The sequence below is a fragment of the Rhincodon typus genome, chromosome 10 (assembly GCF_021869965.1).
Source record: "Rhincodon typus isolate 14 chromosome 10, sRhiTyp1.1, whole genome shotgun sequence".
Lineage (NCBI taxonomy): Eukaryota > Metazoa > Chordata > Chondrichthyes > Orectolobiformes > Rhincodontidae > Rhincodon > Rhincodon typus.
In genome coordinates, this window is record NC_063341.1 from 80,893,699 (window position 1) to 80,913,648 (window position 19,950).

Here is a 19,950-nt window from a genome sequence, read left to right on the forward strand (position 1 = left end):
CTGCTTCCAAGCTGATAGTCCCCCTGTCCCACACAGCTCACTTTTACCTCCTCCCAAAAATCCACAAACGGGAACTGTCCGAGCAGACCCATTGTTTCAGCCTGCTCCTGCCCCATAGAACTCATCTCTTCCTACCTTGACTCAGTCTCCTCCCCCCGATCCATACACATCCGAAATTCCTCTAAAGCCTTACGCCGGTTTCAAAACTTCCAGTTTGCTGGTTCCAGCCACCTCCTGTTTACCATGGACGTGCAATCCCTTTACATGTTCATTTCCCACCAGGAGGGTCTTCGGGCTCTCCGCTTCTTCCTGGAGCAAAGATCTGAACCATCCCACCCACTACCATCCTCCTCCGCTTGGCTGAGCTCGTCCTCACCCTCAACAACTTCTCTTTTAACTCCTCTCATTTTCTTCAGGTAAGACAGGTGGCCATGGGTACCGGCATGGCCCCAGTTATGCCTGTCTCTTTGTGGGGTATGTGGAACATTCCTTGTTCCAGTCCTATTCCGGCCCCCACCCACAACTCTTTCTCCGATACATCGATGATATCATCGGTGCTGCTTCCCTCTTTCATCTGGAATTGGAAAACTTAATCAATTTCACCTCCAATTTCCACCCTGCCCTCACTTTCACCTGGTCTATCTCTGACTCCTCCCTTCCCTTCCTTGACATCTCTGTTTCCACTTCTGGGGATAGACAGGCCACTAATATCCACTACAAAACCACTGACTCCCACAGCTACCTGGACTATACGTCCTCACACCCTGCTTCCTGTAAAGACTCCATCCCATTCTCTCAGTTCCTCCGTCTCCATCGTAAATGTTCAGATGAGGCCAACTTCAACAAGGGAGCCTCCGAAATGTCCAACTTCTTCCTCAACCGAGGATTGCCACAGTCCAAAGATGTGTAGGCTAGGTGGATTGGCCATGCTAAATTGCTGGTAGTGTTCAGTGATATGTAGATTCGGTGGATTATTAGGGATGGGTCTGGGTGGGATGCTCTGAGGGATGGTGTGGACTTGTTGGGCCGAAGGGCCTGTTTCCACACTGCAGTGATTCTGTGATTCTGATCTATAACCGCCGGGCCCTGGGGACTTATCCACCTTAATGCTTTTCAAGAGTTCCAACACCACGTCTTTCTTGATATCAAAATGCCCTAGCATATGAGCATGCCCTACACAAATCTCACTATCCTCCATGTCCTTCTCCTGGGTGAATACAGATGCAAAGTACTCATTTAGGATCTCACCCACATCCTCTGCCTCCAAGCACAAGTTCCCTGCTTTATGCTTGAGTGGATGTAGTTGCATTGGAGGCAGTTCAAACAAGGTTCACCACATTGATTCCAGAGATGAGGGGTCGGTCTTAAGAAGAGAGAATGAACAGTTTAGGCTTCTCTGGACCCAACTTGGGCTACCTTCTCCTGGAACCTGGGACGCAACTCAGACCTTCAACTTCAAGAGGCTCAATTTTGACCTTCACCTGCCCAGTCAGGCTCTTGACTTTAACACATGTAAATGAAACATGTGAGTGAACAAAACCAGAATCTTATCACTGATATTTCTCAAAGCACCTTCAGCTCCATTCATCACCACACCTTCCAATATAATTGCAACGAAGGCAATGACCTAGTGGTGTTATCACTGGACTACTAATCCAGACACCTAAGCAATAGGACATAGGACATAGAACATCGAACAGTACAGCACAGTACAGGCCCTTCGGCCCACGATGTTGTGCCGAACTTTTACCCTAAACCTAAGGTCTATCTAACCTCCACCCCTACCTTCCATATCATCCATATGCCTATCCAATAGCTGCTTAAATGCCCCTAACGAGGCCGACTCCACTGCCCTCTCCGGCAATGCATTACACGCCCTTACCACTCTCTGAGCAAAGAACCTACCTCTGACATCTCCCCTTTATCTACCTCCACTCACTTTAAAACTATGCCCCCTCGTAATAGCTGCCTCCACCCTAGGAAAAGTCTCTGGCTATCCACTCTATCTATACCTCTGATCATTTTGTACATCTCTATCAAGTCACCTCTCATCCTTCGTCGTTCTAAAGAGAAGAGCCCTAGCTCTCTCGACCTTTCCTCGTAAGACCTTCCCTCCATTCCAGGCAACAACCTGGTAAAACTCCTCTGCACCTTTTCCAATGCTTCCACATCTTTCCTGTAATGAGGCAACCAGAACTGGACACAATACTCCAGATGTGGCTGAACCAGGGTTTTGTATAGCTGGAGCATAACTTCACGGCTCTTGAACTCAATCCCTCTATTAATGAAAGCTAACACACCATACGCCTTCTTAATAACTCTATCCACCTGGGTGGCAGCTTTCAGGGAACTGTGGACATGAACCCCGAGATCCCTCTGCTCCTCCACACTGCCAAGAATCTTTGCGTTAACCCTGTATTCTGCTTTCAAATTTGTCCTTCCAAAATGAATCACCTCACACTTTTCAGGGTTAAACTCCATCTGCCACTTCTCAGCCCAGCTCTGCATCCTATCAATGTCCCTTTGTAACCTAGAACAGCCCTCCGCACTATTCATAAATCGACCCATCTTTGTATCGTCCGCGAACTTTCTAATCCACCCTTCCACTCCTTCATCCAAATCATTTACAAAAATCACAAATAGAAGAACACCCAGAACAGATCCTTGTGGTACACCACTCGTAACTGAGCACCATGCTGAATATTTTCCATCCACTACCACCCTTTGTCTTCTAAGGGTCAGCCAATTCTGAATCCAATCTGCCACATTTCCCCCTATCCCATGCCTCCTTACTTTCTGCATGAGCCTACCATGGGGAACCTTATCAAACGCCTTACTTAAATCCATGTATACCACATCCACTGCTCTACCTTCATCCGCGTGTTTGGTCACCTCTTCAAAGAATTCAATAAGGTTTGTGAGGCATGATCTACCACTCACAAATCCATGCTGATTATCACGAATCAAACTGTGCCTATCCAAGTGATCATAAATCCTATCTCTCAGAGCCCTTTCTAATAATTTACCCACCACTGATGTAAGACTAACTGGCCTGTAATTTCCGGGGTTAACCCTACTCCCTTTTTTGAACGAGGGAATGACGTTTGCCACTCTCCAATCTTCCAGCACTATATCCATGGACAGTGAAGACGAAAAGATCATCGCCAAAGGCCCTGCAATCTCTTCCCTCACTTCCTATGGAATCCTTGGATAAATCCGATCAGGCCTGGGGGACTTGTCTATCTTCAAGTTTCTCAAAATTCCTAGTACATCTTTCTTACTAACATCCACCTCCTCTAGCCTACCAGCCTGTTTTGCACTGTCCTCCCCTACAGCCAGTCCCCCTCAGTTGTGAATACCGATGAAAAGTGTTCATTAAGGACCTCTCCTATCTCTTTAGGCTCCGTGCCGAAATTCCCTTTACAATCCTTGATTGGCCCTACCCTTTCTCTGGTCATTGTCTTATTCCTCATGTATGTGTAAAAAGCCTTGGAGTTTTCCTTGATCCTATCTGCCAAGGTTTTCTCATGCCCCCTTATAGCTCTGGTAGGCCCTTTCTTCAGCTCCTTTCTGGCTAACTTGTATCCCTCTAGAGCCTTTTCCGATCCTTGTTTCTTATATAAGCATCCTTCTTCCTCTTAACTAGTCGTTCGACCTCTCTTGAGAACCAAGGACCCCTCACTCGACCGCATCTTCCCTGACTGCTCGGGACAAACATATCGAGCACACGCAGTATGCATTCCTTAACGAATTCCACATTTCTATAGTGCTCTTCCCTGTCAGCATCTGTTCCCATTTTATGTTACCCAGTCCTTGCCTAACAGAGTTATAATTACCCTTCCCCCCCCCCCCCAATTATAAACCTTACCCTGCTGTATTTACCTATCCTTTTCCATGACTATTGTAAAAGTAACAGAGTTATATTGCTACCGCCAAAATGTTCTCCTACCAACAGGTCTAACACTTGGCCCAGTTCATTGCCAAGCACCAAATCCAAAGTGGCCTCTCCTCGTGTTGGTCTATACTGTGTCAAGAATCCTTCCTGAATGCACTGGACAAAATCCACTCCATCTAAACTATTAAAACTAAAAAAAGTTTCTAATCAATATTTGGAAGGTTGAAGTCACCCATGACTACAACTCTGTGACTTCTGCACCTTTCCAGTATCTGCCTCCCAATCCACTCCTCCACTTCTCTGCAACTATTAGGGGGTCTGTAAAAAAACCCCAACAAAGTGACTGCTCCTTTATTGTTTTGGACCTCAACCCAAACTGATTCTGTAGACATATCAGTCTCAAACTGCCTTTCAGTAGCTGCTATACTTGCCCTGACTAGCAATGCCACTCCGCCACCTCGTTTACCACCCTCCCTATCCCTATTTCTTTTAAAGCATCTAAATCCCAGAACTTCCAACAACCATTCCTGTCCCTAAGTTAGCTAAGTTTCTGTAATGGCCACAACATCGTAGTTCCAAGTACTGACCCATGCTCTAAGTTCATCCGCCTTATTTCTGATACTTATAGCATTGAAGTATACACATTTCAAACCATCCCTGTGTCCACAATCACGCTCCATCGACCACATTTCTTTATTAACGACCTCCACTCCCTGTTCTGTTTGTTGGAAGGCTGAATACCTCATCCTCTGAATTACAAATCCGCTTCCCCGACGGTTCGCAATCCAGTTTCGCAATGTTCTGGAAATCTGGGTTTCAATTCTGCTATGACAGACAGAGGAGTTTGAATTCCAGAAAAGCCTGGAACTACAAGTCTAATGATGACCATGAAACCATTGTTAATTGTTGAGAAAAAAAACCCCATCTAGTTTACTGATGAATAACATATGCTAATATTAGCATTTTTCCAATCCATTGAAATCTTCTAAGTCCTCTGGCCCTGATGGCCTGCATCCTAGGATCTTAAAAGAAATAAATATAAACATGGTGGATGCATAGGTTTTAATTTTCTAAAATTCCTCAGATTCTGGAGATACACTAGAGGGTTTAGAAAATGCAATGTGGTACTCCTATTCAAAAAGGGAGGGAGGAAGGAAAAAGAGGCCCAGTATAGCTGATTAGCCTAACACCTATTGTTGGAAAAATGTTGGAATCAGTTATTAAAGAAGTAATAGCATATTTGAAAAATGTAATCTAACCAAGCAGAGTCAGCATTGCTTCGCAAAAGGGAAATCATGTCTGACTAATTTATTAGAATCTATCGAGGAAATCTCAACCAGAGTAGATAGAGTGGAACCAGTAGATGTGTTACATTTGGACTTCCAGAAGGTGTTCAATAAGGTACCTCACAAAAGGTTAAGCCATTAACATAACAGCCCACAGTGTTGGTAGTAGTAGACTCGGGTGGATGGAGAATTAGTCAATGGGCAGGAAACAGCAAATGGGGATAAGAAGTTCTTTTTCAGGTTGGTAAGCTGTAACCAGTGGGGTTCCACAGGAAAAAGTGTTGGTGCCATAACTGTGTACAAAATGTCTTAATGATTCAGAGGAAGAAGCAAATGTACTGTAGCCAGATTTGCAGATGACACAGAAATAGGTGGAAAGGCAAGTTGCAAGAGGAATGTAAGCAGTTTACAGAGAGGTATTGATAGATCAAGTAAGTGGGCAATAAGTTGGCAAATTGAGAAAAACTGCAGAAAGCTGCAGCACAAGGGATTTGGGGGGGAACGTGTGCATGAAACACAGAAAGCTAGAACACAGGTGCATCAGGTAATCAGGAAGGCTCCTTTTCTTCCTTAATTTATTAACGGGATGAGGGTGTCACTGGCTAAGCAGCATTTATTGCCCATCCCTAATTGCCCAGATGGCAGTTAACAGTCAAGCACATTGCTGTGGGTCTGGAGTCACATGTAGCCCAGACCAAGTAAGGATGGCAGTTTCCTTGCTTAAAGGACTTAAGTGAACCAGGTGGGTTTTTCCAACAATCGGCAATGGATTCATGGTCATCATTAGACTCTTAATTCCAGATATTTATTGAATTCAAATTCCACCATCTGCCATGGCAGGATTCGAATCCAGGTCCCCAAAACATTATCTGAGTCTCTGGATTAACAGTCCAGCGATAATACCACTAGGCCATCGCCCCCCCTAACGGAATGTTGACCCTTATTTCAAGGGGTTGGAGAATAAGCGTAGGGAAGTCTTGCTGAAATTGTACAAGCAGCTGGGGAGACCACGTGGAGTATTGTGACCAATTTTAGTCTCCTTATTTAAGGAAAGATATAATTTCATTGCAGGCAGTTTAGAGAAGGTTCACTGGAATGATTACCTGTATGGAGGAATTGTCTTATGAACAAACATGAAACAAGTTGGGACTCTATTCTCAATAGTTTACAAGAATGAGAAATAATTGCATGGAAACATAGGATTCTTCAAGGTCTTGACAGAGTAAATGCTGAAAGGATGTTTCCCCTCATCAGAGAGTCTGGGATCAAAGGTTACGGTTTCAGGATAAAGGGGCACCAATTTAAGGCTGAGATGAGGAGAAATTTCTTCTTTGAAGATTAGGGGTTTTGGAACTCTTTGCCACGTAGAGCTGTGGGGGCAGAGTCCTTGTGTCTATTTAAGGCTGAGATAGATAGATTCTTAATCAATAAGGAATCAATGGTGATGGGGAAAGGCAGGAAAGTGGACTTAAAGAATGTCGGATCAACCATGATCCTAATAAATAGCAGAACAGGTTGGAAGAACTGAATAGCCTACTCCTGTTTCTGTTTCTTGAGTTTTATGGTCTTTCCAGAATCCAGGGAATTTTGAAATATCGTAACCAGTGGATCCACTATATCTGCTGCTACTTCCTTTAAGACCCATCGATGCAGGCCATCATTCTCTGGGAAAGTATCTGTCTTCAATCCCAATATTGTGATCAGTACTTTTTCCCTTGTGATGATGATTGTTCTTCCCTTTCTTTAGCCTCTGCAATACCTGTTAGTATTGGGATGATACTAGTGTCCTCCACTCTGAAAACTGAAACAAGTATTGATTTAGTGATTCCAACATTTCTGTGTTCTCCACCATTAATTCCTCAGTCTCATCCTCCATAAGACCAACATTCATTTTAGTTACTGTCTTCCCTTTTATATACTTATAGAATCTTTTTCAATCCATACCCTTACTTTTGCACTAGTTTTCTTTCATTTGCTACTGCTCTTTTTATTACTTTTTTCAGTACCCCTTTGTTGACATTTAAAAGTTCCCCAATCTTCCACCTGCCATCTGCCTTTGCAAGATGGTATGCTTTAGTTTTTATCTTTATGAACATAGAACAGTACAGCACAGAACAGGCCCTTCGGCCCACGATGTTGGTTCAACCTTGTGTCTATTTAAGGCTGAGATAGATAGATTCTTAATCAATAGGGAATCAGTGGTGATGGGGAAAGGCAGGAAAGTGGACTTAAAGAATGTCGGATCAACCATGATCCTAATAAATAGCAGAACAGGTTGGAAGAACTGAATAGCCTACTCCTGTTTCTGTTTCTTGAGTTTTATGGTCTTTCCAGAATCCAGGGAATTTTGAAATATCGTAACCAGTGGATCCACTATATCTGCTGCTACTTCCTTTAAGACCCATCGATGCAGGCCATCATTCTCTGGGAAAGTATCTGTCTTCAATCCCAATATTGTGATCAGTACTAACCTGCATACCTTTCATTTTACTATCGTCCATGTGCCTATCCATGATTTATATTTATCTTTAAAGAGTTATATTATCTTTAACTTCCTTGCTTAGCCATAGATGTTTCTTCCCCCTCTTACAATCTTTCTTCCTTTCTGGAATATATCTTAGTTGGGAGCAAGTGAGTATCTCCTTAATCATCTACCACTGCTCATCAATTGTCCGACCTTTTAGTGTTCCCACCCAAACAATTACGGCCAGATCTGTCCTTATGCCTATGTAATTACCTTTACCTCCAGAACACTATTGTGAGTCTCCAGTTTCTCATCCTCCAGCTGAATTTGAAATTCTAGCAATACTATGATCACTCTTCCCAAGAGGATCCTTTCCTTTTGAGATCATTAATGATTACCACCTCATTACACAATACCAGAACCAGAACAGTCTGTTCCTTTGTTTGTTCCCCAATATATTCTCCAAGAAACAATCTCTAATTCATTTAATGAACTATCCCTCATGGCTACTCTTCTGAATTTGAATAATCTATTTAAAATCACTCATGATTATTGCTGTATCTTTATTACAATCCTCCAGTATTTCCTAGTATACACTGTGGCCCATTGCAGCACTACTTTTTGAACATCTATGGATTACTCCCACCAGGGACTTCTCTCTCTAGCTACAGGTAGTTCTCCTAGAATGCGATAGTTGCGTTCTTGTGTGACCTCGCACTGTAGAAAATCACCGTTGGAAATTGCTATGGAAAATCGCTGTACCTGTACAGCAGAAAGTTCATGTTATCCAAACAGTGTCCACTATTCATCAATTGCATTACAGCCAATTCGCATTCACAAAACTTGTATTATAGCAGGACTACCTGCATTTCTTATTTCTACCCAGACTGATTCTGTGTCTTGATCACCAGTACTGATATCATTTCTCACTCATGCACAAATTCTTCTTTTCCAACAAAACTACTTTTCCTTCCTGCCTATCATTCTGAACAATTAAGATAATAAAATTATCCCGGGCATAGACAAGAAGGAACTCTTTCCCTTGGTGGAAGGATCAATGACCTGGGGGCCATATATTTATGGTAAGGGGCAGGATGTGAGGGCAGTGTTAATTCAGAACTCAATGCCTATCAGCGTGGTTGAAGCAGAGACCCCCATAACGTTTAAGAAGTAAGTCAAAGAAAGCTATGGGCTAAGTGCTAGAAATTGAGATTAGAATACTTAGGTAGTTGGTTTTGACTGGTGCAGACTTGATGGGCCAAAGGACCTTTTTCTGTGCTGTAGTCCTGTTTGGCTCCTTGATTAACTAGTCCTCTGTTCTTATATTTGCAAGGTGCTGAAGACCAGAATGGCTCTGCGAAAGACTGGACAATATTCGGGGGTAGGAGACTGCATCAAGAAGATTTTGAAGAGGGAAGGGTTGATTGCATTTTACAAAGGTTATATTCCAAACATTTTGGGCATTATCCCCTATGCTGGCATTGACCTCGCTATCTATGAGGTAGGTTCAATACAAAAATCTTGAACATTTCCTATTATTTGTTATCTAATTGAAGGTGGGCCAGTTATCACTCATCTGTCCCTCACAGTTCAATACACTGTCATCTGGATAAGTGTTCAACGTCCATCAGCAAGTGTGATTTGGTAGCGTGCCTATTGACCAAGCTGGCCGAGTCCTGCAGGACATTACCAGACTGGGCCTGTGACAGGTGATGAGAGAACCAAAAGGTTGGAATAGGACCTCATACTCGTTAATCTGCTTAGCATAGATGTGCCTGTTCATAACTGTCTTGTTACCACCACACAATCATTATGAAAATAAATTCTGCTCACCACTACTGTCTTAAGGGCAATTAGAGATGGACAATAAATCCTGGTCCTGTCAATGATGCTCACATCTGTGAATGAACAATGAGAAACAAGGCAGATGGGGAGAAATTGTTTCTCAGAGTTGTGTCTTTGGAACTGTCTTCCCAGAAAGCAGTGGAAGCAGAATTTTTGACGTTTCAGGTCGGGATCCTTCTTCAGGCCAAAAAGTCAGCTTTCCTGCTCCTCTGCTACCTGGCCTGCTGTGTTCCTCCAGCTCCACACTGTGTTATCTCTGACTGCAGCATCTGCAGTTCTTACTATCTCTGAAGCGGAATTTTTGATTGTTTTAAAGGCTGATTTAAATAGATTTTTGATAAATAAGTGGAGTTATTGTGGATAGCAGGAATGTGGAATTGAGGTTAAAACCTGTGAATCAGTCTTTCTGAATGGCAGAACTTACTCAAAGAGCCAAGTTGTGCGCCTCCTACTTCTAACTCTTATGTTCATATAATCATTGCTATGTGGGAAAAGGCAAGACAAACAAAATCAAAGTTTGTGGAATGATTAAAGAGAGTGAAGCAGCAAAATGGGGAGTATGACATGCCAAGTGCATAATACAAGTGAAAAAAGGGAAAAGGAACATTGGGCTTTAATGCAAGAAGTAAGAGTATAAAAGGAGAGACAGAGATCCAGGAAGTTTAATAGCATCAAATTGAAAGAAATACATGCAATGTGGCAAAGCTTAGTAGTAATCCAGAGGATTGGGAAAATCTTAAATCCAAAAGGGGACCCAAAAATAGTGCAAGAAACTAAACTTTTGAGGGTGAACTTCAATTAATATAAAACAAAACAGTGAGGGCTTCTTTAAATATATGAAAAGGAAGGGCATCTAACATATGCCCCTTTCAGAACGAGGCTACAGAGTTCGCAGATGCACTGGAATAGGGGGTCTTCATGCATAAATCACAAAATGCAAATTCAGAAGTTCAGTAGATAATACAGAAGCCAATTTTTAAAAATTATTTGTTCAAGGTTGTGGACATTGCTTGTTGGGCCAGCATTAATTGCCTATCTTTAATTGTCCCTTGATCTGAGTGGCTTGATAGATCCATTTCAGAGGACCGTTAAAAGTCAACTACATTACTGTGGTTCTGGAGTCACCTGTAGGCTAGGTAAGGATGCAGATTTCCTTCCCTAAAGGACATTTGTGAAACAGATGGGTTCTTATTGATGATAGTTACACAGTTGCTATTTGGCCAGGTTTTTAATTTCAGATTTTTATTGAATACAAATTGCATCATGTGCCAGAGTGGGATTCAAACCTATGTCCCCAGAGTATAAACCTGGGATCTAAATTACTAGCTCAAATGACACTACCACTGTGCCTCTACCTCCCCTACATGGAATATTGGCATTGGAAAAACTCAGGTCTGGCAGCATCAGTGAGGAGAAATCAGAGTTTGCATTTTGTGTCCGATGACCCTTTTCCAGAAGTAATAGTAGAGAGGAAGAGGCATCTTCTCTCATGTCCTGAGCCCAACCCCACACATCAGGCTTTGTGATCACATGGGCTGCTACTACATTGTCAGCTACAAATAATTCCCATTAGCAGCTAATCCAGTATGACCCTTACCCACTCATTCGTCTATCCAACTGTTTTTCTCTCTCTTTGGGCTCTATCTCCACATATCATTTACTCTTTCCCCCTCCCCAACTTTTGCATAAATACCAACATTTTCAGTTAACTCTGTCTTCTCTCCACAGATGCTGCCAGACATGCTGAGTTTTTCCAGCAATTTCTGTTTTTGTTTCTGATTTCTAGCATCCACAGTTCTTTTGGTTTTTTTGGAATGTTGGCATCTATTTTAAAGGGAATGGAGTATGAAAATGGGGAAGTCTTGCTAAAACTATACAAGACACAAGTTAGACCACAGTTGAAATACTGCGATCAGTTTTGGTCCCTTGTCCACAGAACATTACACTGGCAATGGAGGCTATCCAGAGAAGGCTGACTGGATTGATCCTAGATATGGAGGGCACTTCTTAGGAGCAGAGGTCGAATCAATTGTATCTGTACTTATCAGCATTTAAAATCACAAGACATAGGAGCAGAAGCTTCTTGAATGGATAACTCTTGACTGGAATTTCTTCTGCCAGAGGGTAATGTATCTATGGAATTCTTTACCACAGAGGGAGGTAGAGGCTTGGTTGTTAAGTATATTCAAGGTTGAGATAGACAGATTTTTAATCAGTAAGGGAATCATGGGTTATGGAACAAAGAAAGTGACAGTGAGGACAGGTCAGACCTTTTATTCATTGGAGTTTATAAGGTTGGAAATTGCAGAGGTACTGGCCATGGACTTTCACCCTTTCTTCAGTTTAGGGGTTATACCAGGGGATTGGATAATTGCAAACATTGTAAGAATAATCCCAGTAACTACAGGTCAATTATTTTAATTTCAGTGATGCTAAAGCTTTTAGAGATTATAATTTGTAACAGAAAATAGTGAGACTGAGGAACTTTAAACTAGCGTGTAATTATGATGTTTTAGAGAAAGGTGTGATAAGCGATAAGCGAATAAGATATGTTGTCAAGCTTCTTCCCAGCCGTTATCAGACCGACGAATGGACTCTCTAGCCTCAAATAACGCTGACCTTGCTAACATATAGCTCGCCTAGTGCACGTCCTGTGCAGTGTAACCTGTACCTCTGTCTAAGTCTTCTTGATCTGTGCATCCTTGCTTACTGTGATCTGCCTGTACTGCTTGTAAACAAAGATTTTCACCATATTTTGGTACATGTGACAATAAATCAATCAATTAGCTAAGATGAAGAAGATAATGGAGGAGGCTCATGTGGAGTATAAACATCAGTATAAGACAATTGGGCCAAATGGCCTGATTCTGTACTGCTCATTCTGTAAAGAAGCATTTTCTTGGGTGTTGTCTGCGTTTCACTCATCCAGACAAGTTTGCTTGCTCAGAATTTACAAAATCTGTTTACTCTACTGAATTCTTTCTGATACCCTTTCAGACATTGAAGAAAACTTGGTTAAATAAATACGCCAAGGAATCTGCTGATCCAGGAGTGTTAGTCCTGTTAGCCTGTGGCACCATATCCAGTTCCTGTGGACAGCTAGCCAGTTATCCATTAGCCCTGATCAGGACCCGGATGCAAGCACAAGGTAAGATAGTCCAGTCTGTCTTGTTCTTGACTTTGGATTTCATTAAAAATTATGTGGCTTAGACTGATAGGTGTATAGCTAACACTCCCCTCATAGATTCATAGCGCACAGTAAAGGCCCTTCGGCCCATTGAGGTCTGCACTAACATAACTGCCACCAAAAGTGCGCTAATTCCAATTTACTGCACTTGTCCCATATCCTTCAATGTTATGATATTTGAAGTACTCATCCAAATATTTTTTAAATGTTGTAAGTTTTCCAGCATCTACAACCATTCCAGGGCGCCACGGTGGCTCAGTGGTTAGCACTGCAGCCTCACAGCGCCAGGGACCCGGGTTCGATTCCAGCCTCGGGCGACTGTCTGTGTGGAGTTTGCACATTCTACCCGTGTCTGCATGGGTTTCCTCCCACAGTCCAAAGATGTGCAGGCTAGGTGGATTGGCCCGTGCTAAATTGCCCATAGTGTTCAGGGATGTTTAGGTTAGCTGGGTTAGACGTGGGAAATGCAGGGGAATGGGTTTGAGTGGGATGCTGTTCAGAGGGGCAGCATGGACTTGTTGGGCTGAATGGCCTGTTTCCATACTTCAGGGATTCTATGATTCATTCCCACCACCCACTGAGTGAAAATGTTTTTCCCGAATCTCCTGCCCCTTACCCTAAAACTATACCCTCTTGTGATTGACCCTTCAGCCAAGGGGAACAGCTGTTCTCTATTCACCCTGTCCATACCCCTCTTAACCTTATACACCTCAATGATGTCCCCCCTCAGTCTTCTGTGCTTGAAAGAAAACAATCCAATCCTATCCAGTCTCTCCTTATACCTCAGTTTCTCCATCCCAGGCAACATCCTGGTGAACTTCCTCTGTCCACCGCTACTGCTATCATATCCTTCCTGCAGTGAGGTGACCAGAACTGCACACAGTACTCCAGCTGTGGCCTGACCAATGCTCTGTACAATTCCAACATTACCTCCTTGCTCTTATACTCTGTGCCATGACTGATGAAAGCAAGTGTCTCATGTGCCTTCTTAACTGTCCTATTCATGTGCGCTGCCAACATCAGGGATCTGTGAATAATTACCCCAAAATCCCTCTGTTCCTCTAAGCAACCCAGTGTCCTGCCATTCATTAAATACTCCTCCTTGTTTCTTCTTCCAAAGTGCATAACCTTGTTATGGGTTAAATTCCATCTGCCACTGGTCTGCCCATCCGACCAACCCACCTCTATCTTCCTGTAACCTACAAACATTTTCTTTGCTAGTAACCACTCTACCAGCAGCAAATTTGCTTAACATCACCCCCACATTTCTATATCATTTTGTTTTATATATATAAAACAAAGAGTAAGAGTCCCAGTACTGATCCTTGAATCATAGAATCCCTACAGTGTGGAAGCAGGCTATTTGGCCCATTGAGTCCACACCAACCCTCCAAAGAGCAAGCCACCCAGAACCACCCCCTACCCTATCCCTATGACTGTGCATTTCCCATGGCTAATCCACCCAACCGACACATCTCTGGATGTTTAGCATGGGCCAATCCACCTAACCTGCATATCTTTGGACTGTGGGAGAAAACCGGAACAATCAGAGGAAACCCATGTAGACACGGGGAAAATATGCGAACTACAGACAGTCGCCTGTGGGTGGAATCGAACCCAGGTCCCTGGCACTGTAAGGCAGTATTGCTAACCACTGGGCCATGGTGCATTGTATTACATCGCTGGACACTGGCCTCTGGTCATCCAAGCAGCCTTCTACAACTACCCTTTACATCCTATTATTAAGCCCACTTCTGATCCAATTTGCCAAGGCTCCCTCAATTACATGTGCTTTAACCTTCTCAATTAGTCTCCCAGGTGGAACCTTGTCAAGAGCTTTGCTAAAATCCATATAAACCACATAAACTGAATTTCACTCATCCTTTCACTCATCGTTCTATCCAGAGACTTTTTCCCAGGGCAGAAACGACTATCACGAGGGGGCATAATTTTAAGGTGATTGGAGGAAGGTACAGGGAAGATGTCAGAGGTAGGTTCTTCACACAGAGAGTGGTGGGTGTGTGGAATGCACTGCCGGCAGTGGTAGTGGAGTCAGATACATTAGGGACGTTTAAGCGACTCTTGGAAAGGCACATGGTGATAGTAAAATGAAGGGATTGCAGGTTAGTTTTGATCTTAGACTAGGATAATAGGTTAGCACAACATCGCGGGCCGAAGGGCGTGTACTGTACGATACTGTTCTATGTTCATACACTTGATTACATTTTCAAAAGCTTCTAACAAATTTATTAGGCATGACCTCCCTCTGGCAAAGCCATGCTGATTCTCCATAATTAAACCATGCTTTTCCAAGTGGGTATTAATTTGCTCTTTCAGAATTTTCTCCAGTAGTTTCTCTCCACTGACATGAAACTCACCAGTCTGTAATTTCCTGGCTCATCTCCAGCACCTCCCAAAAAAGTGAAACCATATTAGTCATCCTCCAGTCCTCTGGTACTTCCCCTGTGGCCAGAAAGGAATTAAAAATTTGTGTCAGGGCCCCTACAAAATCCTGCCTCGCCTCCCACAGCAGCCTGGGATGCAGTTCATCCAGGCCAGCGGAGTTGTCTGTTTTCACGTCTAACAGAGCCTCCAATACCACCCATTTCGTGTCAAACAGTCCCTTTTCCTGAATTTTGTACCTACGTTCTCATTTTCCAGAGTAAAGACCGAACAGAAATATTCATTCAACACCCTTCCAACATCCTGCAGCTTCACGCACAGGTAGCCCTCTTAGTCCCTGATGGGCCCGACTCTTTCCCTGGTTAACCTCTTCCCTTTAATGTATTTATAAAATATCTTGGGATTCTCCCTACTCCTGTTCACAAGTTCTTTATCATGCCCCCTTTTTTGCTGTCCCAATTGCTTTCTTAAGTTCCTTCCTGTATTCGTCTAGGGCTGCACTAAATTGCTTCCTTTGGACTTGCTAAAAGCCCTTACACCTCTTCTTTATGCAGTCCTGAATTGTCCTAGACATCCGGGATTCTGTGAACTTATTGCTCCTTCATTTCTTCCTAAAGGGTACATGTTGGACCTGTACTTTCCCCAGCTCCTTTTTGAATGTCCCTCATTGCTGCATTATAAACTTACCCGTAAGGAGCAGTTCCCAGTCTACTGTAGCCAGACCCTACTTTATTTTATTAAAATCTGCCTTTCTGCCCCCAATCCAAAGCTGTCTTTTGCAGCCCATCGTTTTCCCTCTCCAGAACAATTTGACCTGCACTATCACCTAAATGTTCCCCTCAGCCATGTTGAACACTTGTCCAGCTTCTTTGCCCAGAACCAGATCAGGAACTGCATCGTCCCTTGTTGGGCCTTCTACGTATTGATACAAAAAACTCCTCTGGATACATTTCAAGAAATCGACTACATCTAAACCCTTAACACTATGACTATCCCAATTTATGTTGGGAAAGTTTATAACCCCAGTATAATTACCCGATCGTTACTCTTACACACCTCTGTGAACTGTCTACATATTTGCTCCTCTATTTCCCACTGACTCTTTGGGGGCCTATAATACACACCCAGTAAAGGAGCTGTCCCCTTAACATTCCTAAGTTCTACCCACAAAGTCTCGTTTGAGGACTCTTCCAAGATAGTATCTCTCCTTATTGCAGTAATAATTCCTTAATTAATAGTGCTACACCACCACCCTTTTTGCACTCTGTGACGCCTAAAGATCCTATACCTGGAACTTTTGAGTTGTCAGTCCAGCTCTTCCCTCAACCATGTTTCTGTGATGGCAACGGTATCACATTTCCATGTGTCAATCCATGCCATTAGGTCATCAGTCTTACCTATGACACTCCTAGCATTAGATACTCAACATAACTGAACTCACTGTGACTTGCTTCCTCGGTTGTAGCATGATGTCTTTGTTTCATTGATAATCTGTGTCCCTTCCCCCCCGTCAGACCAGTTTAAACTCCTCCCAAATGCACTAGCACACAGTGCTAATCATTAGTCCCTTTGTCTCATTTCAGATGGGACATAGCCTGCTCCTGAGCTAACTTTGGCTTTTGTCTGGCCAGCTTCCTGAGAATTGCTGATTTGTACTTGTTCCTCCTTCAGTCTGAATATTGCTTTCAGCATAATATTCCCCACATTTGGTGTGAAATTTGTTAGGCTATAGCTTCTGTTACTGGGCTGTTATTCGAAAGAGCATTGGTTTTAGTCTCATTGTAGACAATCTGTGTTCAATTAAAAATAACCTGAAAGTAAAAATCTTGCATCAGTAAACATGACCGTGAAACTGTCAGATTGTTGTAAAAACTGACCTACTTTTAGGGGACAACAAGGTGCAGGGCTGGATGAACACAGCAGGCCAAGCAACATCATAGGAGCAGAGAGGCTGACGTTTCGGGCCTAGACCCTTCATCAGAAAAGGGGGAGGGGAACGGGGTTTTGAAATAAATAGGGAGAGAATGGGAGGCGAATATAAGAGGGATAGAGGAGAGGATAGGTGGAGAGGAAACAAACAGGTCGAAGAGGCGGGGATGGAGCCAGGAAAGGTGAGTGTAGGTAGGGAGTTAGGAAGGGGATAGGTCAGTCCAGGGAGGACGGACAGGTCAAGGGGGCGGGATGAGGTTGGTCGGTAGGAGATGGAGGTGCGGCTTGGGGTGGGAGGAGGGGATAGGTGGGAGGAAGAACAGGTTAGGGAGGCAGGGACGAGCTGGACTGGTTTTGGGATGCGGTGGGGGGAGGGGAGATTTTGAAACTTGTGAAATCCACATTGATACCATTGGGCTGCAGGGTTCCCAAGCGGAATATGAGTTGCTGTTCCTGCAACCTTCGGGTGGCATCGTTGTGGCACTGCAGGAGGCCCAGGATGGACATGTCGTCTGAGGAATGGGAGGGGGAGTTGAAATGGTTCGCGACTGGGAGGTGCAGTTGTTTGTTGCGAACCGAGCGTAAGTGTTCTGCAAAGCGGTCCCCGAGCCTCCGCTTGGTTTCCCTGATGTAGAGGAAGCCACACCGGGTACAGCGGATGCAGTATACCACATTGGCAGATGTGCAGGTGAACATCTGCTTGATGTGGAAAGTCTTCTTGGGGCCTGGGATGGGGGTGAGGGAGGAGGTATGGGGGCAGGTGTAGCACTTCCTGCGGTTGCAGGGAAAAGTGCCGGGTGTGGTGGAGCTGGAGGGGAGTGTGGAGCGGACAAGGGAGTCACGGAGAGAGTTGTCCCTCCGGAAAGCAGATAAAGGTGGGGAGGGAAAGATGTCTTTGGTGGTGGGGTCGGATTGCAGATGGCGGAAGTGTCGGAGGATGATGCGTTGGATCCGGAGGTTGGTGGGGTGGTACGTGAGGACGAGGGGGATTCTTTTTTGGTTTTTATTGCGTGGACGGGGTGTGAGGGATGAGGTGCGGGAGATGTGGGAGACACGGTTGAGGGCGTTCTCGACCACCGAGGAGGGGAAGTTACGGTCAAGAGCTTGTCATCTTTACCTGGTCTGGCCAACTTGTGACTCCAATTTTACAACATAGTTGATTCTCAACTGCTATTTGATATGGCCTAGCAAAGCTTAAACCTTTTATCAGCAGTTAAGAAGGCCCTGGTTCACCAGCACCTTCGAAGAGCAACGAGAGATGGGCAGTATTGGACACATCCAAAGTCTAGCATAGGGTATCAGAAGCTGAGGTTCACATTTTGTTGAATTCACTGTTAACAGAGAATCTGGTATCTTTGCAGCTTCATTGGAGGGATCACAACAGCTCAATATGATGGGTCTATTTCGAAAGATTGTGGCTCAAGAGGGTCCCTTGGGCCTCTACAGGGGTCTGGCCCCAAACTTCTTGAAGGTGATCCCTGCTGTAAGCATCAGCTATGTTGTGTATGAACGCATGAAGACTGCTCTGGGGATCCAGTCCAGCTAATAGTCGCTACATCACTCCATAGCAAATTCCATTTGTAACTTCAGACACAGACTGGCGAAAAACTGTTCCCAGACCTCAGCCCAGATGCCATTCTCCTCATTCAGGAGAGAAACTAGAAAACATTTCTTCACACAAAAGATGCCAGAAATGTGGAACTCTCCCGCAAAATAGTAACAGATGCTGGGCTGAATTCATAATTTTAAATAGGAGATCATGGGTTTTGTTTTTACTAGCCAAGGGCGTTAAGGAATATGGAGCTAAAATAGGCAAATGCAGTTAGAATACAGATCAACAATGAATTTAATGACAGAGATGATTTGAGGGGCTGAATGGTCACCTGTTCCTGTGTTCAAGGCTTAGTGAAATGTGGGGATTGCAGAACCTAATTCTTGAAACATAGTATTTAAAAAAGTGTCTAAATGTCTAACATTAGAGCAGAACTGTGAGCCTGGACTCTAACAAAAAACCTCACAATGAGCCTCACCGTAGGCCTTGACCTCAGTGCTGTTGAAATGTACATTCTAAGATACAATTCTGCCAAGTTATTCCATTATGTTCACAAGTCCGCAGTTGATTTGGCTGTGCTTTTAGATCTGAGTGGCATCACCTTAATCTGGAGTTAGTCAAAGAATTGACATTTCAAGATGACATGCACTTTTTTTTAAACTTACCATCCACAGTCTGGTGGAATATTTACCAAATCATTCAGTCTCTGGGAATAAAATTAACTACATTTTCTTAGCTTTGCTTTTATTGTGCGAGTTATAATCAGCTTTTGCTTCTGGAAAACAAACTCCAAATCCAAATTTTTTGTAACAACTATATTTACTCTTCTGTCTGGATGATGTGCTTCTCTAATGGATCAAGTTACCTAAAGTGATTTAAACCAGTGACAATGAAGAGAGAAGCGTGATATTATTTTCCACACCGGGTTTTGCTTTGAATATGACTCGTGCCATGCTGAGTCTTAAATGTATACCCCTGTCTTTGTTCTATTTTGAGAAAAGCTTTGAGTTAAAAAGATTTTGTGTATTGAGCAATTTTGGATTAGGTTGACTTCAGCTCCTGTGCTTTTATACTTTGTTATACTTTGTTGCATGGATTCTTTTAAAATCAATAAATTGCCTGATTATTTGTAACAGTTTGTGGCAATGTCTTAATATGATGGCCTGCTTTTTCACTCATACCACCTGATGGAAGGAGATGGCCCAATCTACATTCCCGCACCAGCAAATTAATAGCTTTAAGACACAATCCATCAGTCCAAATCTGGGGCTCTTGTGCCATAGTGGTAATATCCCTATCTCTGAGGCAGAAGGCCTGGGTTCAAGTCCCACCTATTCCAGAAGTGTGTAATAACATCTTTAAAGAAGCTGATTATGTCTTTCTCAAATA

At 43.5% G+C, this 19,950-nt stretch overlaps 1 protein-coding gene across 1 annotated transcript in view; it reads left to right on the top strand.

Moving 5' to 3' along the window:
- Positions 1-19,694, top strand: part of LOC109912701 (calcium-binding mitochondrial carrier protein SCaMC-1) — a 47,407-nt gene extending 27,713 nt beyond the window's left edge. Inside the window, 3 exon segments of the mRNA XM_020512138.2 lie at positions 8,979-9,146; positions 12,488-12,638; positions 18,371-19,694. Of these exon segments, the coding sequence (XP_020367727.2) occupies positions 8,979-9,146; positions 12,488-12,638; positions 18,371-18,555 (504 nt within the window). The 3' untranslated portion in view covers positions 18,556-19,694.
- The last annotated feature ends 256 nt before the right edge of the window (positions 19,695-19,950 follow it).